Source organism: Aethalodelphis obliquidens, unplaced genomic scaffold, assembly GCF_003676395.1.
Source record: "Aethalodelphis obliquidens isolate GAN/ISIS:26980383/991018 unplaced genomic scaffold, ASM367639v1 scaffold20, whole genome shotgun sequence".
Lineage (NCBI taxonomy): Eukaryota > Metazoa > Chordata > Mammalia > Artiodactyla > Delphinidae > Aethalodelphis > Aethalodelphis obliquidens.
The window spans coordinates 13076927-13094659 of record NW_020837964.1 but is presented as its reverse complement, the minus strand read 5'-3'; the positions used below and the strand labels follow the sequence as shown (position 1 = coordinate 13094659).

General features: G+C 52.2%; 1 protein-coding gene across 1 annotated transcript; it reads right to left on the bottom strand.

Moving 5' to 3' along the window:
- Window positions 1-222: 222 nt before the first annotated feature.
- CLEC18C (C-type lectin domain family 18 member C) lies at window positions 223-17507 on the bottom strand. The gene is made up of 12 exons (XM_027119299.1): window positions 14666-17507; window positions 13954-14045; window positions 11459-11698; window positions 5181-5278; window positions 4639-4760; window positions 4354-4461; window positions 3788-3880; window positions 3291-3397; window positions 2571-2700; window positions 2102-2198; window positions 1099-1190; window positions 223-630 (listed from the first exon to the last, which is right to left on the bottom strand). The coding sequence occupies exons 1-12, from the start codon at window positions 14802-14804 to the stop codon at window positions 593-595; spliced, it is 1356 nt and encodes a 451-aa protein (XP_026975100.1). The 5' UTR covers window positions 14805-17507; the 3' UTR covers window positions 223-592.
- Window positions 17508-17733: the final 226 nt, after the last annotated feature.

Sequence of the window (17733 nt, the reverse complement as noted above, 5' to 3'; positions counted from 1 at the left end):
AGGCGGTGGTGAGAGGAGCTGGAAATTAGGGATGCAGACAAACAAGGCTTCTAAATCTGTGCATTATTCAGGACTAAGAGTCTGAAAACCTCCAGAGGGTGGCCTGGGTCATGTGGGCGAGCAGGGATGGGACTGAGGTGGCTGGGAGGAAACCAGTCTTCCTGGGATCATTCTGGGTTGTCTGAATTCCCCTTCACAATGAGCAGTCACAAGTCCATCTGATCCATAACTTAGTTTAATCCTTTGTGGGGTGCATCCTGGGCAGCAAGGAACCTCTGTCTGCCCCAGAGGGTCCAGCCCAGATGGAGGAGAGTGGTCTCTTCTGACCACTGCCCCGGACTCCTGTTTCAGTGCCTAATTAAGACCCATCTTCCCACTCAAAAGCAGGCTGGGGGACCCCAGGCTCCCCTCCTCCTATACCGGGCTCTCCATCGGCCTCACTTGTACCCCCTGCCCCACTTCCTGCAAGGTCTGAGGCCTCTTTGGCTGTTGGGCCTGCAGTCCTAGCCCGACCCTTGTTCTAAACAGGTGGGCAGAAGGGCAGGTAGGGCTGTGCATCCAGGTGCTGGCAGGGGAGAGGCATGGGTGAGCCTCAGGGCCCTGGGTCCCACCGGGAAATGTGCTCCTGAGCTGGAAAGGAAGAGAACAGAACAAGGGTCAGTGACAGCCCAGGCGGTCCTGGGATGGGGACCCTGCTACACTAGGTCCAGAAATAGCCATGATCCCACTTGCAGCTCCAGATCCTTCTAGCAGGTGCTGCTGGGGGCTGATTCTGGGCTAGGTCTCACCTCTGTCCCCACCATAGTTCACTGTGCTCTAGGGAATCAGGGAACGCTGAAGAACCCAATGGGTCCCCATGTGGCAGCTTTAGTGACAGGAGGAAAGGGACCTTGGTGAAATCCCCAGCCAGGCTGTAGTTCTGGTCTTGCCCCTGCGTGGCTGAGCCCAGGCCAATCTCCCTCTCTGTGCTTCAGGGGCCTACAGGTCCAGCGAGGCCCTGAGCAGGATGGCCCTGTGTGCTCAGACACTCTAGACTGTTCATCTGGATATCCCCAGGGGACAGGGACCAGAGGAGGGGAGCCGTGGGAAGGCCCTCACCAAACTGGCAGATGTAACGGTTTCGGGTTTTACAGCGCTGGTCGTTCCAATTGAAGGCGGCCGATGCCTGCAGTTCCACACAGTTGCCAAACCTGCCAAGATTGTCGAGTGCTCAGGGTGGAGGAATGAAATTATGAGTCCTTAAATCCTCCCCTACAGTGGGCCACCTGCACCTAGGGAGGTGCCTCTTGGGTGCCCCCTCCCACATATGGGGCTTCTGGGAGCCAGCCCCAAGCCCATGCCTGCACTTCACAGCACTGCAGCTCCTCTCTTCTCGGGGTGCAGTGGGGACAGCTCCACCCACCGCTGCAGCCCTCAGCCATGCCGGCCACTGCAGGTGGGGGCAGTGGGGTTGGAACAGACAGGCCCACATCCTTCCTCCCAGCAGGAGAAGGTATGCGTGGGGGCCCACCAAGCCGGCTTCCTCTAGGGATGGGCCAGTGGCCTGGGCATGGCTGCCATCAAGGAGGTCAAAGGAGAACTGGGCGGGGTATCTGGAGCCTTGGTGGCCACACAGCCTGACCACCTCCCCCCTGCCCTGGGCATTCCTGGGCTTTGAAGACCAGGGCTGGGCCTCAGTGCAGGCGGGCCAGTGGGCAGATGTGTGCAGGAGTGGACGCAGGTGGGTGGCCAGCTAAGGAGGGCAGAATCAGTGTATTGATACAGGCAGAGGAGGCACGGTGTGGGGGAGGGATGGATAGATAATAGAGAGATGGAGAGACAGCTGGAGGGATGATGGGGACTGTGGATGGATGAAGCCTTCTTGGGTTCCCTCTCTTTCATTTGAGCCCCTGGAGGTCAGGGATGTACCTCATCTCAGCACTGGGCCCACACCCAGCTGTGCCCAGACTTCCTGGCACCTGGGCGCCAGGTAAGGCCCAGACCCTCAGGGCGCTCAGCCAAGCAGCAGGCAGGGTGGAGGTGGTTCAGCGGTGTCTGAAGGCTCAGCAAGCAGGCCCAGGTGAGAAGTGGGCACAGGGGAGGGAGGGCACCCCAGACTCACCCCTGGTTGTCAGGCTGCCCAAAGGCGAAACTGGTGAAGGACTGGTGCTCCCCGGTGGTCCAGCGGAAGGAGTCCTTAGCGGTCTTGTAGGTGAGCCCTGAGCCACAGCAGCCAAGGCTGGCCTCATACCCGAGATCCCTGGGCCCCGCTGGCAGCCCAGGCTCCCTGCGATGAGGGCCTGAGCCCAGAGCCTGCTGCCCAATGCCTGTCGACCCCCAGCCCTTAAGCCCCCTTCCCAGCACTTCCAGCCCCTCTGGTGGCTCTCCCTCCCTTCGGCTTTCTCTGCAGGGAAAGGAGTCACCAGCTTGACTACTGGCCCCATTCTGGGCCCCAAGCCCTCACCACACCCTTACTGACCGCTGGTAGGTGCTCTGGGTTTCCACGGCCCAGATTCCTGGAGCAGTGTGAGGCATCCCAGCCCCACACTCACTGCATCCCTTCCCGCTCCACCAGTCAGCCAGGCACTCACCGATCCAGAAGTTCCTGGTCTCAAAGTCATTGTTGGTCACCTCGTTGGTGGTCTCCAGGCGGCCCAGGTAGAAGGCGAGGATGTCCTGCACTTTCTGGCTCTCAATCTGGGCTAGCACCCCGCCCTTTCCCTGTAACCCCCGCTCCGGGTCATTCTGGTCCCAGAGCTCAGGCCAGCCCTTCCTTTCCATCCTGCCACCCATCGTGGCCATGGATGTCCAATCTGTGTGCTGGCCGGGCTGTCATCAGCCCCCCAAAGCCTCCTGCCTCTTAGAGCCGAGTCCGCCTTCTCTTCTCTGCCCACGGCTCCTCTGTCAGGGTCCCACACTTGGAAGGGTTTTGTTTCACCTGCTCAGTGTCTTTAATACATTTGGATTGGTTGCCAACATTAATAAATTGAGAGCTCAGTGAAAATCTGCATTTCTGGTTCTCTTGAGAAATTCCAGGTCCTGGCCTCCCTGAACTTTCATTCCTGCCCGGCAGCCAGCAGCTCGAGCTGAGTCAAGATGGCCCCTTAGATGGGGGTTGAGTGGGGCCTTGTCTCTGGGTCCCTCAGCTCATTAAGTGACCTCCTGGCTTCCATGGGCCTCTGAGTTGTAACCCCTGCTTTATACTAAAGATGAGAGTCAGGAGAAGTCAAAGGAATTCATCTCTTAGCCCAGGGTCCCTCTGTTAAGAACCCAGGGGGACGGTCCCTGGGAAGGCAGGGGCCAACCATTACCTGGCATTTCATCTTGGCTCCGTAATAGGTGTCTGCCTCTGAAGACACCATGAAGCAGTCTCCATCGATCCTCAGGTCACAGGTGTGGAAGGGAAAGTGCACCTTGGCTGGGAGGAGGGAAGCCTGATTTTGTGTGTGGGCACCTCAGAATCATTACCCTTCCAGTCCTGCCAGGATGTTAAGCTCAAGGTACCCCTTCCTCTGGCCACCAAGCAGGAGAGGGGGTTGGGGTCAGTGGTGTGCTGGTAAATGTGTAACAACCAGCTCTCCCTCAAAAAAAAAAAAAAGTCTATGATTTTAGCATTGCCATTTCTGTGGTGGTGTAAAGACCCCCACCATGGCCAAGTTCAAGCTACCACTGTGACGTCACTGATCAGGGAATGGGGGAGAGGTGCGTACGATGGACTCCTGTGAGCTGGTCCGAGCCAGACCCAGTACCAGCTGAGGGGGTCCTGGGAGGGGCTCGTCTTGTCGGGGGGCTTTGCGGCAGGACTCACTGGCACACTGGGCTCCCCCATAGCCAACATCACAGACGCAGGAACACTCCTCTTCCCGGAACCGGCCATGCACGCACTGCACGCTGCACCGCACTGCCAGGATGGGGCAGGGGAGGGGACGGCACTCAGCTGGCAGCCACTGGGCCGCAGGATGCCCCTCACAGGCCACGGATGTGCGCAGAATGGCCAACCACAGCAAGAACAACCCCTGCGCCCCAGAGATGGAAACCATCTGGGCTCCCAACCACTGCCACATTTGGCATCTTTGGTTTGATCTTGTAGAGAGAAGCAAATCGGGGTTTGGGAGTAGACCTGCTCATGGTCACAGAGCTGGGGGCTGGGGGACAGTGGGAAAGGAATCCACTTCTAGATCCTAATACTGTCCTCCTCCCACCATCCCAGGGCCTGAGGGGCCGATCTGATTTCACTTTGAATTCCCTGCACAGCGCAGGGTCTGGCAGACCGTCGATGCTCAGTGAATGCTTATTGGATGAGGATAGGCTGTGAGAGGATCCCTCCCTGGGTCCCCCGGGTGGTCACAGTCCAGAACTCCAGGTGCCCCTCACCTTGGCAGTATCTGCCTGTGTAACCCGGGGGACAGTGGCAGTGGCAGGTGCTGAGGTTGAGATGTCCGTGGTTCCGGCAGCTCATGCGACATGGGTTCCTGGGGACCTCTGGTCGGATGAGAAGGATACGCTGTGAGGGCGCCTCTCCCCGGCAGGCCAGGCAGGTGCCTCCCCGAGTGCTGAGGGCCAGGGCTTCTGGGACAGTCCCTCAGGATGCTGCCCGCCTCCTCCAGGATCACCAGATCAAGCCACCCCAGCCAGAGGCAGGCAGGGTGGGGCACTTACCACACAGCCCCCCTGCGTGGTCCCAGGCTTTGAAGCAGCCCGAGACGCTGGCTGTGCAGAGCGAACACCAGGCGCCCTTCTTGTAGGGGACGATGGTCTTCCCGTTGACCTCCCAGTTGCCTCTGTGAGAGCAAGCAGCAGAGGCTAGAAGGACCTGGCCTTGGGCCTTGCTGCCTGCCCCACCAGCCCCTTCAGCTCTTTCCGGCCCAGCCAGGAAGGCAGGGAGCTGGGAGAGACAGGGAGATTTCCTAGGAAAGAAAAGATGACCTCCAAACTAATACTGGGCAGATGCCCTGAACACTGGGTGGTGCCTCCAGGAAGGGGCGTCTGAGAAGAAGCCACATTCTGCGTGGCCAGAATCTTGGGTGCTGCGCACTTCGGCACCCTCTCCCTTTCCTCCTTCTTCCCTCTCCCAGCAGGGGTGCAGACCAAGGGGTAAAGGCCTGTGGGTGGGTGGGTGAGTGTCTCACCCTGGGTGACAGCATCCCCTACCCCGCAGCCCAGCAGGGGATGGCAGGGCAGCTGCCATGGAGGAGGCTTACCCGGGAGAGTAGGCACAGACAAAGGCTTCCATCTCAGCCTGGGCCCCAGAGCAGGGATGCCGCCCACAACCCAGCTGGCTCGAGGTGGCCCACACGAGCTGCAGGAGACACAGTGGCTCAGAAACCCTCTCATGGGCCCCCTCCACTCCTAGTCTGGGGACCAACAGCCTAGATGATGCTCCCCTGGGAAGGGTGGACACAGCTCTTGCCCCAGGCCAAGCAGATAAACAGTTTTGTCACCTCCCTGGGGACCCCAGGAGCAGTAGCTGTGCTGGGCAGGGATATAAGGATAGGTGGGAAAAGTCTAGAAAGGCCTTCTGGGTCAGGAGGTGAGGGTCAGCAGATACCTGAAGGGAAGGGAGATTGTGGATAGTGGAGGAGAGTGGGAAAAGAGACTTGGACATCAAAGGCCTTGTGATGACTGAAAAAATGGCCACAACGCTTCACTTCTCCCTACAGCCCCCTCTTTATAAAATGTGGCTTTGCAGTTCTTTGCATCAACAGGAGGAATCTCTTTCCCACACCTTGAATCTGGCTGGCCCTGTGGCTTCTGTTGGCCAACAGGGTGCAGGAGAAATGATATTGAACCATTTTAAACCTAGGCCTCAGGAGACCCTACAATTTCAGCTCATTCTCATAGAACTCTCATGCTCAGCCACCACGTGAGCAAGGCTGCTGGAGGTTGAAGAACCTTATAGGGCAGAGATGAACCAGTTGAGGCCACTCTAGACAGCCAGCTCCCAGCCAACGCAGCAGCTGACTGCAGTTGCAGGAGTGGGCCCAGCGAAGACCAGAAGAAACTGTCAGCTGAGCCCAACCCAAACTGCCAAGCTGCAGAATCGTAAGATGCTATATTTGGGAGTAATGTGTCATGCAGCAACAGCTAACAGATACAGGTCTTTAATAGTATTCAAAACTAAGATTTAGAGTTTTAGAATCAGTGACAACTTGGAAATAGCACAAATGGTCAATACACAGGAATAGCCAAGCAAACTCTGGTAGCCACTAAAAATGACCAGCATGAGGCAGGGAGAAATGCACATGTAGTCATACCTATGTATCCAACAATTAGAGAATATGCATTCTTTTTAGGAGTGCGTGGAACTTTTGCAGACACTGACCCCTCAGTAAGCCACAAAGCAAGATTCAATAAACACTCAATAACCAACATCCTACAGGACACAGTCTATGAATTCAATGCAATAGAATGTAAAGGAAATAATTTACTATTATTATTAATTAAATTAAAAAAAAATTTTTTTTGGCTGCGTGGCTTATGGGATCTTAGTTCCCTGACCACGGACTGAACCCAGGCCCTGGCAGTGAAGGCATGAAGTCCTAACCACTGGACCACCAGGGAATTCCCAAGGAAATAATTTAGAAGTAAGTAAAGGAGAAAACATAGTTTGGAAATTTAAATATACACTTCAAAATCAAAGACAGCATCATGGAAAATAGGAAACTCATAGATCTAAGTGACAATGAAATCACTAAATTCCAAAACTTATGGGATGTAGCTAACAGAGTTTAGAGGGAAATTGATAGCTTTAAAAGGCATATACCAGAAAAGAAAAAGGAGTTAAAATTAATGAGTTAAGAAAGTAGATGAAAGAAAATAATAAAAACAAGGGCAGAAGGACTTCCCTGGTGGCACAGTGGTTAAAAATCCGCCTGTCAATGCAGGGGACATGGGTTTGATCCCTGCTACGGGAAGATCCCACATGCTGCGGAGCAGCTAAGCCCATGTGCCACAACTACTGAGCCTGTGCCCTAGAGCCTGTGAGCCACAACTACTGAGCCCACGTACCACAACTACGGAAGCCCATGCGCCACAACTACGGAAGCCCGTGCGCCTAGAGCCTGTGCTCCGCAACAAGAGAAGCCACTGCAATGAGAAGCCCGCACACTGCAACGAAGAGTAGCCCCCACTCTCCTCAACTAGAGAAAGCCCGCGCACGGCAACGAGGACCCAACGCAGCCAAAAATAAATTAATTAATTTTTTTTAAAAAGAGCAGAAATTAATAAAAAGAAGAATAAAGTTGTGGATGGGTGGAAAAAAGAGAGAAGGAAAACAAACAAAAAACTGATTCGTTAGAATAGACAAACCTATGGGAAGACTGGTAAAGAACAAAAGAGAGAAGGCACAAATAAATACAATCGAGAATTTTAAAAGGACATAGCTGCAGACACAGGAAACATTTAAAAAATCTGTTTAATTCTAGTTTAAAATCTCTGTTAAATGACAGTTAGCACCAACAAACTGGAAAATATAAAATGGATAGTTTCCTAGAAAACAGAACTTGGCAAAACTGTCTCAAGAAGAAATAGAAAATCTGAAATGATCTACGACCATTTCTAAAAGTTGAATCAGTAATTAAAAATCCATGGATACATGCACACAAAACAAACAATCAAAAAATAGAACAAGGCCCAAATAGTTTTACAGAACAGTTACAGCAAATATCATAGAACCTATTCCAGGAAACAGAAAATGAGGCAAAACCTCCAACTCATTTTATGAGGTTAATATAAACCAGGTGAGGGCAGAACGAGAAAAGAAAATCAGAGGTTGATTTCACTATCAAATAGTATTTAGGAAACCAAATATAGCAATTAATTAAAAACAACAATAATACACACACACACACACCCTACATCGCTTTATTTCGCATCACATCATATACACAATGGAATACTACTCAGCCATAAAAGAGAGTGAAATTTTGCCATTTGCAGCAACAAGGATGGACTTAGAGGGTATTATGCTAAGTGAAATAAGTCAGACAGAGAAAGACAAATACTGTATGATCTCACTTATATGTGAAATCTAAAAAATACAACAAACTAGCGAATATAACAAAAAAAAGAAGCAGGCTCACAGATATAGAGAACAAACTAGTGATTACCAGTGGAGACAGGGAAGCGGGGAGGGCAGTATAAGGGTAGGGGAGTAAGAGCTACAAACTATTAGGTGTAAAATAAACTACAAGGATACATTGTACAACATGGGGAATATGGCCGGTATTTTTTTTTTGGCTGTTTGCGGGCCTCTCACTGTTGTGGCCTCTTCCGTTGTGGAGCACAGGCTCTGGACGCGTAGGCTCAGCGGCCATGGCTCACGGGCCCAGCCGCTCCATGGCATGTGGGATCTTCCTGGACCAGGGCACGAACCCGTGTGCCCTGCATCGGCAGGCGGACTCTCAACCACTGCGCCACCAGGGAAGCCCAAGGCCAGTATTTTATAATAACTATAAATGGAGTATAACCTTTAAAATTTGTGAATCACTCTATCGTGTACCTGTAGCTTATATAGTACTGTACAACAACTGTACTTCAATACAAATAAATAAATAAATATGAGTCATGAAACTGTGAGCTGATAATTGTTGAAGCTGGATGATAGGTAGATGGGGGTTCATTATATCACTTTGACTGCTTTGTATATATTTGAAATTTTCTATAATAAAATGTTTAAAATACGTGACCAGGAAGATGTAGTGTCATGTAACAGCTTTGTACACACACAAAAAAATTATTCATGTATTTCATCACTGTAAATAGTTAAGGAAAAACCTTATAATTATTTCAATAGATGCACAAAAGGCATTTGATAAAACACAAAACCTTTCCATGACTTTAAAAATCCTTAACAAACTTAGATTAGAAAGAACTGTCTGGGGCTTCCCTGGTGGCGCAGTGGTTGAGAGTCTGCCTGCCGATGCAGGGGACACGGGTTCGTGCTCTGGTCCAGGAAGATCCCAGGTGCCGCGGAGCGGCTAGGCCTGTCTATAACCTGATAAAGGCTACTTATTAAATTCATATGAAAGAATCAGGAGAAAGAATCAAGAATAGCCAAGAAATTTTTGAGTGATAATAATAACATGGGGGATTTTCCTGTCAAAACTTTTTATAAAGCCATAATAATTAAAGCACATATATGCAGGAGTAAACAAAAAAAGCAACAAAATAGAAGAGAGAACTCAGCAACAGACCCATGTGGATATGTGAGCTTGGTATATGGCTGAGGTGGCATTAGAGTCTGTGGGGGAAAGATTCAGTTCTTAATACAAGAAGTAAAAAAAAAAAGATAAAATTGGGCTTCCCTGGTGGCGCAGTGGTTGAGAATCTGCCTGCCAATGCAGGGGACACGGTTTCAAGCCCTGGTCTGGGAGGATCCCACATGCCGCGGAGCAACTAGCCCCGTGAGCCACAGTTACTGAGCCTGCGCATCTGGAGCCTGTGCTCTGCAACAAGAGAGGCCGCGATAGTGAGAGGCCCCCGCACCGCGTTGAGGAGTGGCCCCCACTTGCCGCAACTGGAGAGAGCCCTCGCACAGAAACGAAGAGCCAACACAGCCATAAATAGATAAATAAAATTTTTAAAAAGGCAAAATTCCTTTAAAATAAAAAGATAAAATTAACTCCAATATCACTAGATGGCTTAATGACTTCAATATGAAAAAAAGGAAAACATTTGAACTTTGGAAGAAAATACAGGAAGAATATCTAGCTGATGTCAGAGTTGAAAAGGATTTATTTCTTAAACATGATACAACAAATGGATGAACTATAATGAAAAACAAGAGAAAATTGATTACATTAATATTAAAATCTTCTGAAAGATTTATCTTATAAAAGATAACATAAAGAGAAAATACAAGCCATATATTAGAAAAAAAGTATCTGCAACCAATATGACCAACAAAAAGTACAAAGCATATAGCAAAGATGCTTACAAATTAATAAGGGAAAGATGAAATTAAAAGGCAATGAAAAGAACAGAAAAGAGGCTCAGTCCCACATGTAATCAGGGAAATGCAAATTAAAAACAGAATGAGGTAGCATTTCACAGCCTTGAGTTGGCAAAAATGAAGGAGCTGACAATACTCCTTAATGAATAGAGTAAGAATGGGGAGTGAGAACTGGTTTGTGGGCAGGAGTAGAGTTGGCGACATCACTTTGGCAATAGCTACTAAGGTTGTAGGTGCGTGCTCCGTCTGACCCAGCCATTCCCCTTCCAAGTGTGTCCTAGAAAAAGTCTGGACACATATGTACAAGAGGACGGGAACTAGAATTTGTGCATTTCGGTATGACTTGGGATAGTAAAAAAAAAAAAACGTGGAAGTAACCCAGATGCCTGTAAATTGCAGTTTATTCATAGTGAATCACACATGCATGCTCAGATCAACGGAAACAAATCTTACAAATGTGGTCTGAAGTGATAAACACAAATTGCAAAAGGAGACGTACAGAGAGAGCACTTAGGTAGGATTTAATAACACACAACCCACTTGCACAAGTAGAAAAGGTATCAAAACCCTTCCACGTGTAGTAAAGGTATTAAAACATGCTTGGGGAAATTCCCTGAGGGACCAGTGGTTAGGACTTGGTGCTTTTACTGCTGGGGCCCTGGTTCCATACATGGTCGGGGAACTACCCTCGGCCCCCCCTTAAAAAAAGAAAAGAAAAACAAGGAATTCCCTGGTGGTGCAGTGGTTAAGAATCTGCCTACCAATGCAGGGGACGTGGGTTTGATCCCTAGTCCGGGAGGATCCCACATGCCGCGGAGCAAATAAGCCCATGCACCGCAACTACTGAAGCCCACGCTCCTAGAGCCCGTGCTCCGTAACAACAGAAGCCACCGCAATGAGAAGCCCACGCAACTCAACGAAGAGCAGCCCTCGCTCGCCGCAGCTAGAGAAAGCCGGCACGCAGCAATGAGGACCCAACGCAGCCAAAAATAAATAAATTAATTAATTAATATAAAAAATGTTAGTGTCATGCAAAACAACAACAATAACAACCCTCTACCCTGCAAGTTGACACATAAAAGTAACCATTAAAAAAAAGAGAAAAACATGCTTGGGATTTTGCCTGTGTTTTCCAGTGCTGGATCCTAGTACATAAACGATGCCAGTTACAGAGAAGACATTCAACAAATTTTGTTGAGGGGGAAGAAAAGGAAACATGGGGTGTTTCACCTGGACTTCAGCAAGGTTACCTCGGGAGGGACAGAGGAAAGGGCAGAAGGAGGGCTTACGCTTAGTTTTGTTTTTTTAAGAGATGAGAAACAAATATAGTTAACATTTTCTAATGCTAGGTAGTGGATAAGAAGGAGTCCATTATTTGATTTAGCTTTGAAATATTTCATATTTAAAGCTGAAAAAAGTAAAACTAAACAAATGGGAGGAAAAGCAACCACCAATTTTAGGACAAACTGCAGACCTCTGAACTAGCCCAGCAGGGCAGGGGCCTCAGAGCCGGTACCTGGGCCTCACCTGAGTGTAGTGGGTGCAGGTGGCATTGGGGGCACACTCGGCCGCTGCCTGGCTGTACTGCTGCCCCTCTGAGAACCACAGGCCCACCACGTGGATGAAGGACGCCGAGCTCACGGGCAGCAGCTGCACATTCCAGCCCACTTGCGGGGTAGTCCGGGGGACAGAGGCTGGACTTGGGACTGGGGCGCCACAGAGGGCTGCCCTGGTCTGGGCCTGTTGGGCCAGGCTCTCGCTCCAGTCCTGGGGGAAAGGAGCGCAAACAGCAACATCAGCAGGGGCCCCTGGGCCAGGCCTTAGTGATCCAGCCCCCCCACCAGCACATCCCGAGGTGCTGGTCCTGCAGGGAAGAGACGCCAGCCCAAACAGGGGTCCTGCTTGGCGGCTTGAGTACTCTGAGCTGCTTTCACCGCCTTCACTGGGGCCAGGGAAGGTCAGACAGGACCTGCAAGGGGCGCTCCAAGGTGGTGTTGGAAAAGCACCTGCCTTGTCTGGACCCCCCACCCAGAGCCCGGCTCCACCCAGGACTGACGGCTTCCATCCTTCTGACTCCTGTGGCATGTACCCTCAGGCCCCGCCCACTAAGGGGGATGGGTGTTCCTGGGCGCGAGGTGCCAGCCCACGTGATAGGATGGGCCTCTGCCGTAATTTTTCCCGTCTGGTAATGGGAGCCCTGGATAGTGCCCAAGCCTTTCAAACTGGTTCCGTGTTAGGTAAAACTGACCCTGGCCATTGTCAGAAAGGCTCCCTCTTGGCTTCCCTTCTGTGATGCAAAAAGTCGCAGCAGCCATACCGCTGTGTCTTATTCCCTAAATCTGGTTTTGGAGTACACAGGGGCACCAGCTGGGAGTCAGGACCGGAGAGGGTGTAAAGGTCTCCAGGGCCTCAGCGCTTTGGTCTCAGCAAGCAGAGTTCTCTGGAGTGGGCCTAATCTGCTCTTCCCACCAGGTACCAGCTGCCCTTTTCCCTACCCCCATCCAACAGCTCCCCGTCCTCTGAAACGGGGGGCTTAGCAACCAGGATGACATGTGTCACCCGATCGTCAGGCCCTGGTCCAGCCCAGCCACCTCATTCCAGCTCTGTGACCTCCAGCAGTCTCCTAATCTCCATGAGACTCAACATATGCTTCTGTAAAATGGAATAATAGCTTCTGTAAAATGGAATAATAAGGTGGGTGTTCCCTGGTGACCTAGTGGTTAGGATTCTGGGCTTTCATTGCCATGGCCCAGGTTCAGTCCCTGGCCGGGGAACTGAGATCCTGCAAGCCGTGCCGTGTGGCCAAAAAACAAAACAAAACAAACAGATAATAAGGTACCCATAGGGTAAGATTGTGTGAAGATTAAATGGATGCAGAGAGAAAAGTGCTGCACTTAGGGCCTGACCTGCAGCAGCCCGGGCAGATGGTGGTTGTGATTTTACCGCTGACGGGAACTGGAGCTGGGAGCAGCGGGGACTGCGTGGGGCGCCTCAGCAGCCCGGACCACCCCCAAGGGCCTCAGCCTCCACTGGGGTGCCCAGGGCCAAAGCTGTGGGTGTGACGGAGGCTGAGTGGTGGGGCTCCAGTTGCATTTTTTATGAAATGCTGTTTTCTAAGACTTTGGCAACAGGACCATGGGAAGTGTAGAAGCTGACCGGAGCAGCCTCACACCGGGCACTAGGGCTGGGAGTGTGGGGATGAGAGCCAGGACCTGGGCCTGAGGAGGGGCAGAGCCGCGGCGAGCAGGGAAAGGGCGAGAGGCGACCCCCCTCCTGCCCACCCCACCCCCACCTCCTGGGAACCTGACCCTGGAGCTCTCAAGGTCGCCACTGCTGCGCCAGCCTCAGAGGAGTTTATGGGAAGCAGTCATGGGGAACCCTGCCTGCCCCACACTGCCCCTCCCTCGCTCCCTCGACTGTTACCATGGGAGGGCGCAGCTGGGGTCCCATACTACGGGGCAGTGTTTCTGGGCCCCAGGATGACACCTTCAACCCTGAAGCCCCGAGGGAGTGGTGGGAAACCCTATACCCCGCTCCCTGGCCCCCAGTGAATGAGCTGGGAATTGAGGAGGGGGCCCCTCCTAGTCGCCTAGACAAACTGCTGAAGAAGCAGTGGGTCTGGTCACACACAAGCCTCACCCCTCCCACCCCCAGCAGGATGCTTCTCCCTCCCTGACTAGCCTCCAGTCCTGCTGGGACTCTTTTGTGATGCTCCTGTTTCTTGGAGGAGGGGACCCCAGCTCTTTCCATGTCTTCTGGTCTCCGGGGCAACGGGAAGGGATGCAAGGAAAAGCCCAAGGGTTGCCTTTCTGGGGGAGGGGGAAGCAATGGCCCCCCCTCCCCCCCCCGCCCCCCCCCCCCCGACCCCGGCAACCAGGCGTGGTCCCAGAGCGGGAAGCTGGCTGGCCGCTGCCCCACTCTGCCAGGTGAAAGGGCACCTGGCACTGGCATGGCCTCCTCAGTCCTCTTCAGGGTTGCCCCTCCAGGTGCCCCCTTGGCCAGCCCGGGTTGGGGGTACTCACCATTCTCTGCATGTTGGCTGCAGGGGGGTGGACCCGGCTGCGCAGGCGGTTGTGCAGGGAGAGGAGCAGGAAGCTCTCCTTCTTGCTCAGGGCTGGGGCGGGAGACACGGTCAGGCCACCTGAGCGGTGGGACCTGGGCCCGGCCCCTGGCGATGGGGTGGGCGTCACCACGGCAAGACGAGAATGCAACCCTGCACTTATGGAACGAGTGATGGGACAGGACGATGGTGGGTGTGTATGGGAGGACCCGGGGCAGAGGCATGGGGGCATAGGGAGTTGTGGAGAATGCAGTGGAGAATGAGACAGAGAGACAGGTGTAGGCGTAAAGGAGCCTTAGGCTGAGAGCTGGGGGTGGGGTGATAGAAGGGAATGGGGGCCTGGGGGCTAGGTGTGAAGAGGGGTCCAGCCCTGGGCTCGCAGCGGGCCCTCTGGCTGGGGCTCCTCTCAGCCACTGAGTCTCTTCTGGGGTCCCTGCTGCAGGCTCCCAGTGTTCTTCCTTCACCCCCAAGCCTGGGCCCACTCCCCTTCATCCTTCTGCCCCAGTCCCAGCCTCCTCCATCCATCTCCGGCCCCTGGACTGTTCGAGGGTGGCTCTTTAAATCACACCAGCCTGCCCAGGGCTCAGGCCTGGGAACTGGCTTCCAGAAGCCCCTTGGGACCCTCTGCAGAGCTCATAGCTCCTCCACTCTTTCCTCACCCCGCAGCCCCTTACCTCCAGGCACTGGAACCTGCTTCTCCTGTAGCTGGAGTGGGCGCACCTCTGCCCAGGTCATGCCAAGGAGAGCCAGGAGTACGGGCAGGAGGCCAGGCCGGTGGCCCCCCAGCCCAGGGGAGGGCTCCAGCCTCAACATGGGCCTGCCGGGTTCTCTGGGCTCTGCCCGGCTCAGCTGTCCAGCTCGCTTCCCAGACTGGATGGAGCTATTCACAATCTCTAAGAGTCAGGCTGGGCTGGCAGACAAAAGGGGGAGGCTGGTGAGTAATCGGTGAGTCCAAACAGCCTCCCTTCCTTGGCGCTGGCATGAAAGGAGACAGACAGCTCCAGTCCCGGGACTCCCTCCCTCCCTCCCTCCTCCGGCTGCTGGCCTGGTCAGCCCACCCGCCCGCCCGCCCGACAGCCAACCGACCAACCCACCGAGTGGTTCGCAGCGACCCCGTGGCCCCTGCTAATCATTGCAGGATTATCAGAGCCCTTGGGGAGCCCTCGGAGACCCTGCTGATTGGCCCGCAGACATTCCAGGGCTGCAGATTAACGAATAATGGCTGTGCCCACGCTGGAACAGTGTCCTCCAGGCCCATTGGCAGCTTCTCCTCCCAGCCCCAGGCCCAGGGAGGCTGCGGCCATGTGCCCTGCGGGCGGGCAAGAACTGGGCAAGACCCCAGGGGAGTTCTTTCCTTTCTTGGGAAGCCCCGTCCCAACCCCCAGCCATGAATTAAACATAGGCGGATGGTAACCGCACACCAGTCAAGCGCCACTGGTGGGTGGGGGCACTGGGGCAGTGGGTTTGTAGGGGAGTGGGCAGGGGCTGCCCCAGGGGGAGGAAATGGGTACCTTAGGACAGTCTGTCTGGGTCGTGTGCGGGGCTGGGTCCCAGCCCTGCTGCCCCCCCAGGCCCACCCACGTGACTGCAGGCTAGGAGAGGGCAAAAGTGAGAAGAGAGCACGTGATGCCCTTGGCTGACTCGAGTCCTGCTGGGAACAAGTCGGCCTCCGGACAAACAGGCAGCAGGGCAGCCAGTTGCCATGATGCTCCGGGGCCTGGCTGCAGCCAGCACAGTCCCACTGGAATAAGCTGAAGAAGATCTGCACCATGGCCCACATTTCCTAGAAAATAAAATTTGTCCCACAGGCCACAGCCAAATGCCCACATTCCCCTCAGGGCAGATCAGAGGTTATTCAGCCATCCCAAAGGACAGCCCTGAAAGCCAGGTACTTCTTCCTTCTGGAGTTTGAGTGACCCCTGACCCCTGGGCCAGCACTCTCTCAGAACCAGGTGTCAGTTCCCTGGAAGCTCTGCTGAGAGGCAAGTGGGCTTGGCTTTTGAGGGGGAAACACGGATGGAATGTGGATACCTTTGTGGATGTTGGGGAGTGGAGACAGGGCCAGGCACAAGGACCCCTAAGCCAGTCTGGGGTTGGGGATCCCCCTGTAATACCCAGGGCCTGAAGAGTTTCTTCTCCCTCAAACGCATGACCAGACAACCTCAAATTCACCCTGTCTGGGTCCCAGCAGTGCTTAATAAAACGGAGTTTACAAAGCAGCTTCGAATATGTGAATTCAGTTAATTGTTGCAACAACCCGGGGCAATAGAAGATGAGGAGCCCATGTTTTAGATGCGGAAGCTGGGCTCAGCGTGCCTGAGGGACTTGCCCCAGGTCACCCGGCAGGCACATGGTGCATCCCAGCTAATCCGGGGGCTCTGTCTTCACATCATTCCCAGACCCTGGTGCAGATCTGCTTTAGTTCACATCACGGCCCTTTGAATTCAATTCCCACAGCCCTGCTCTGCACCAGGTAACAAAAGACCCAATTCCTGCTCCTGGGCTTTGAAGATAAATGTGGCTAGTTTTCCTGTAGTACAATGCTGGGCACATGACACAGGTGGGAGGAAAATATATTTTGGGGCCTGGGGTGGAACAACTTTTGAGCGGCCCTGGCTCACTGTAAGAGGAGGCCGGGGCGAGCCCGGCTTTCAGGAGCCAGAAGAGGAGAAGCTGAGCAGAGAAAATACCAGACCAGACATCTGAGGGCCTAGCTTCTATCTGAGGTGCTGTCTGTGACCCTGGAATTGTCACTTCCACCCTGGGTCTCAGTGTCCAATTGTGTAAAGCAGGGGTGACAATCTCTCTGGACTCCCTAACTAGGGCATTGCACTTTGGTGTATGTAATATTTCCTCCTGGGTCCAAACTTTTTACAGGAACCTGCTGAGTAGTTGTAGTGGGGTTTGAGAATGGGCATCCAATTTCTTGCAAGACAAATTTCCCCGATAAGCAACTTCTATTCTGATTTCTATCACCATAGGTTAGTTTTATTTGTTCTGAATTTCATATAAACAGACTCATAGAATATACACGCTTTGAGGCCTGGTCTCCTTTGCTCCATGAAATGTCTGTGAGATTCATCCATGTTGTTGTTTAGTATTAGTAGGTTGTTTTTGCTTTTGTCATTGTTGTTGCTCTAATTGATGGTAGTGTTTCATTGTATTTTCATTCTCCTACAGATGGTTATTTGGCTTGTTTTAAGCTTTTGTTTATTATGAATAAAGTTGCTATAAACATGATTGAACAATTTTAAATTTTCGTTTAATAAACATGTATAAAAGAAAGAAAAGACAAAATTACCCAAATCCTGAAGGAAAGAGGGAACATCATCACAACTGATCCTACAGAAATCAGAAGGGTTGTAAGGGAATATTAAGAGCAACTTTATGTCAACAAAATAGACAACATAAGAACAATGGACAAATTCCTAGAAAGACAAATTATCAAAAGTGACTCAAGAAGAAATAGAAAATCTAAAAAAAAAAAGAAGAAGAAATAGAAAATCTAAGTAGATCTATCACAACAAAAGAAACTGAATGAAAAAGACTTCCCACAAAGAAAAGCTTAAGTGCAAATGGCTTCACTGGTGAATTCTGTCAATATTTAAGGGAGAAGTAATACCAAACATACATAAACATTTTCAGAAAGCAGAAGAGGAGGAGGATTTTCCAACTCATCTTACAAGATCAGTATTATCCTGCTACCAAAGCCAGACAAATATAGCTCAAGAAAAGAAAACTA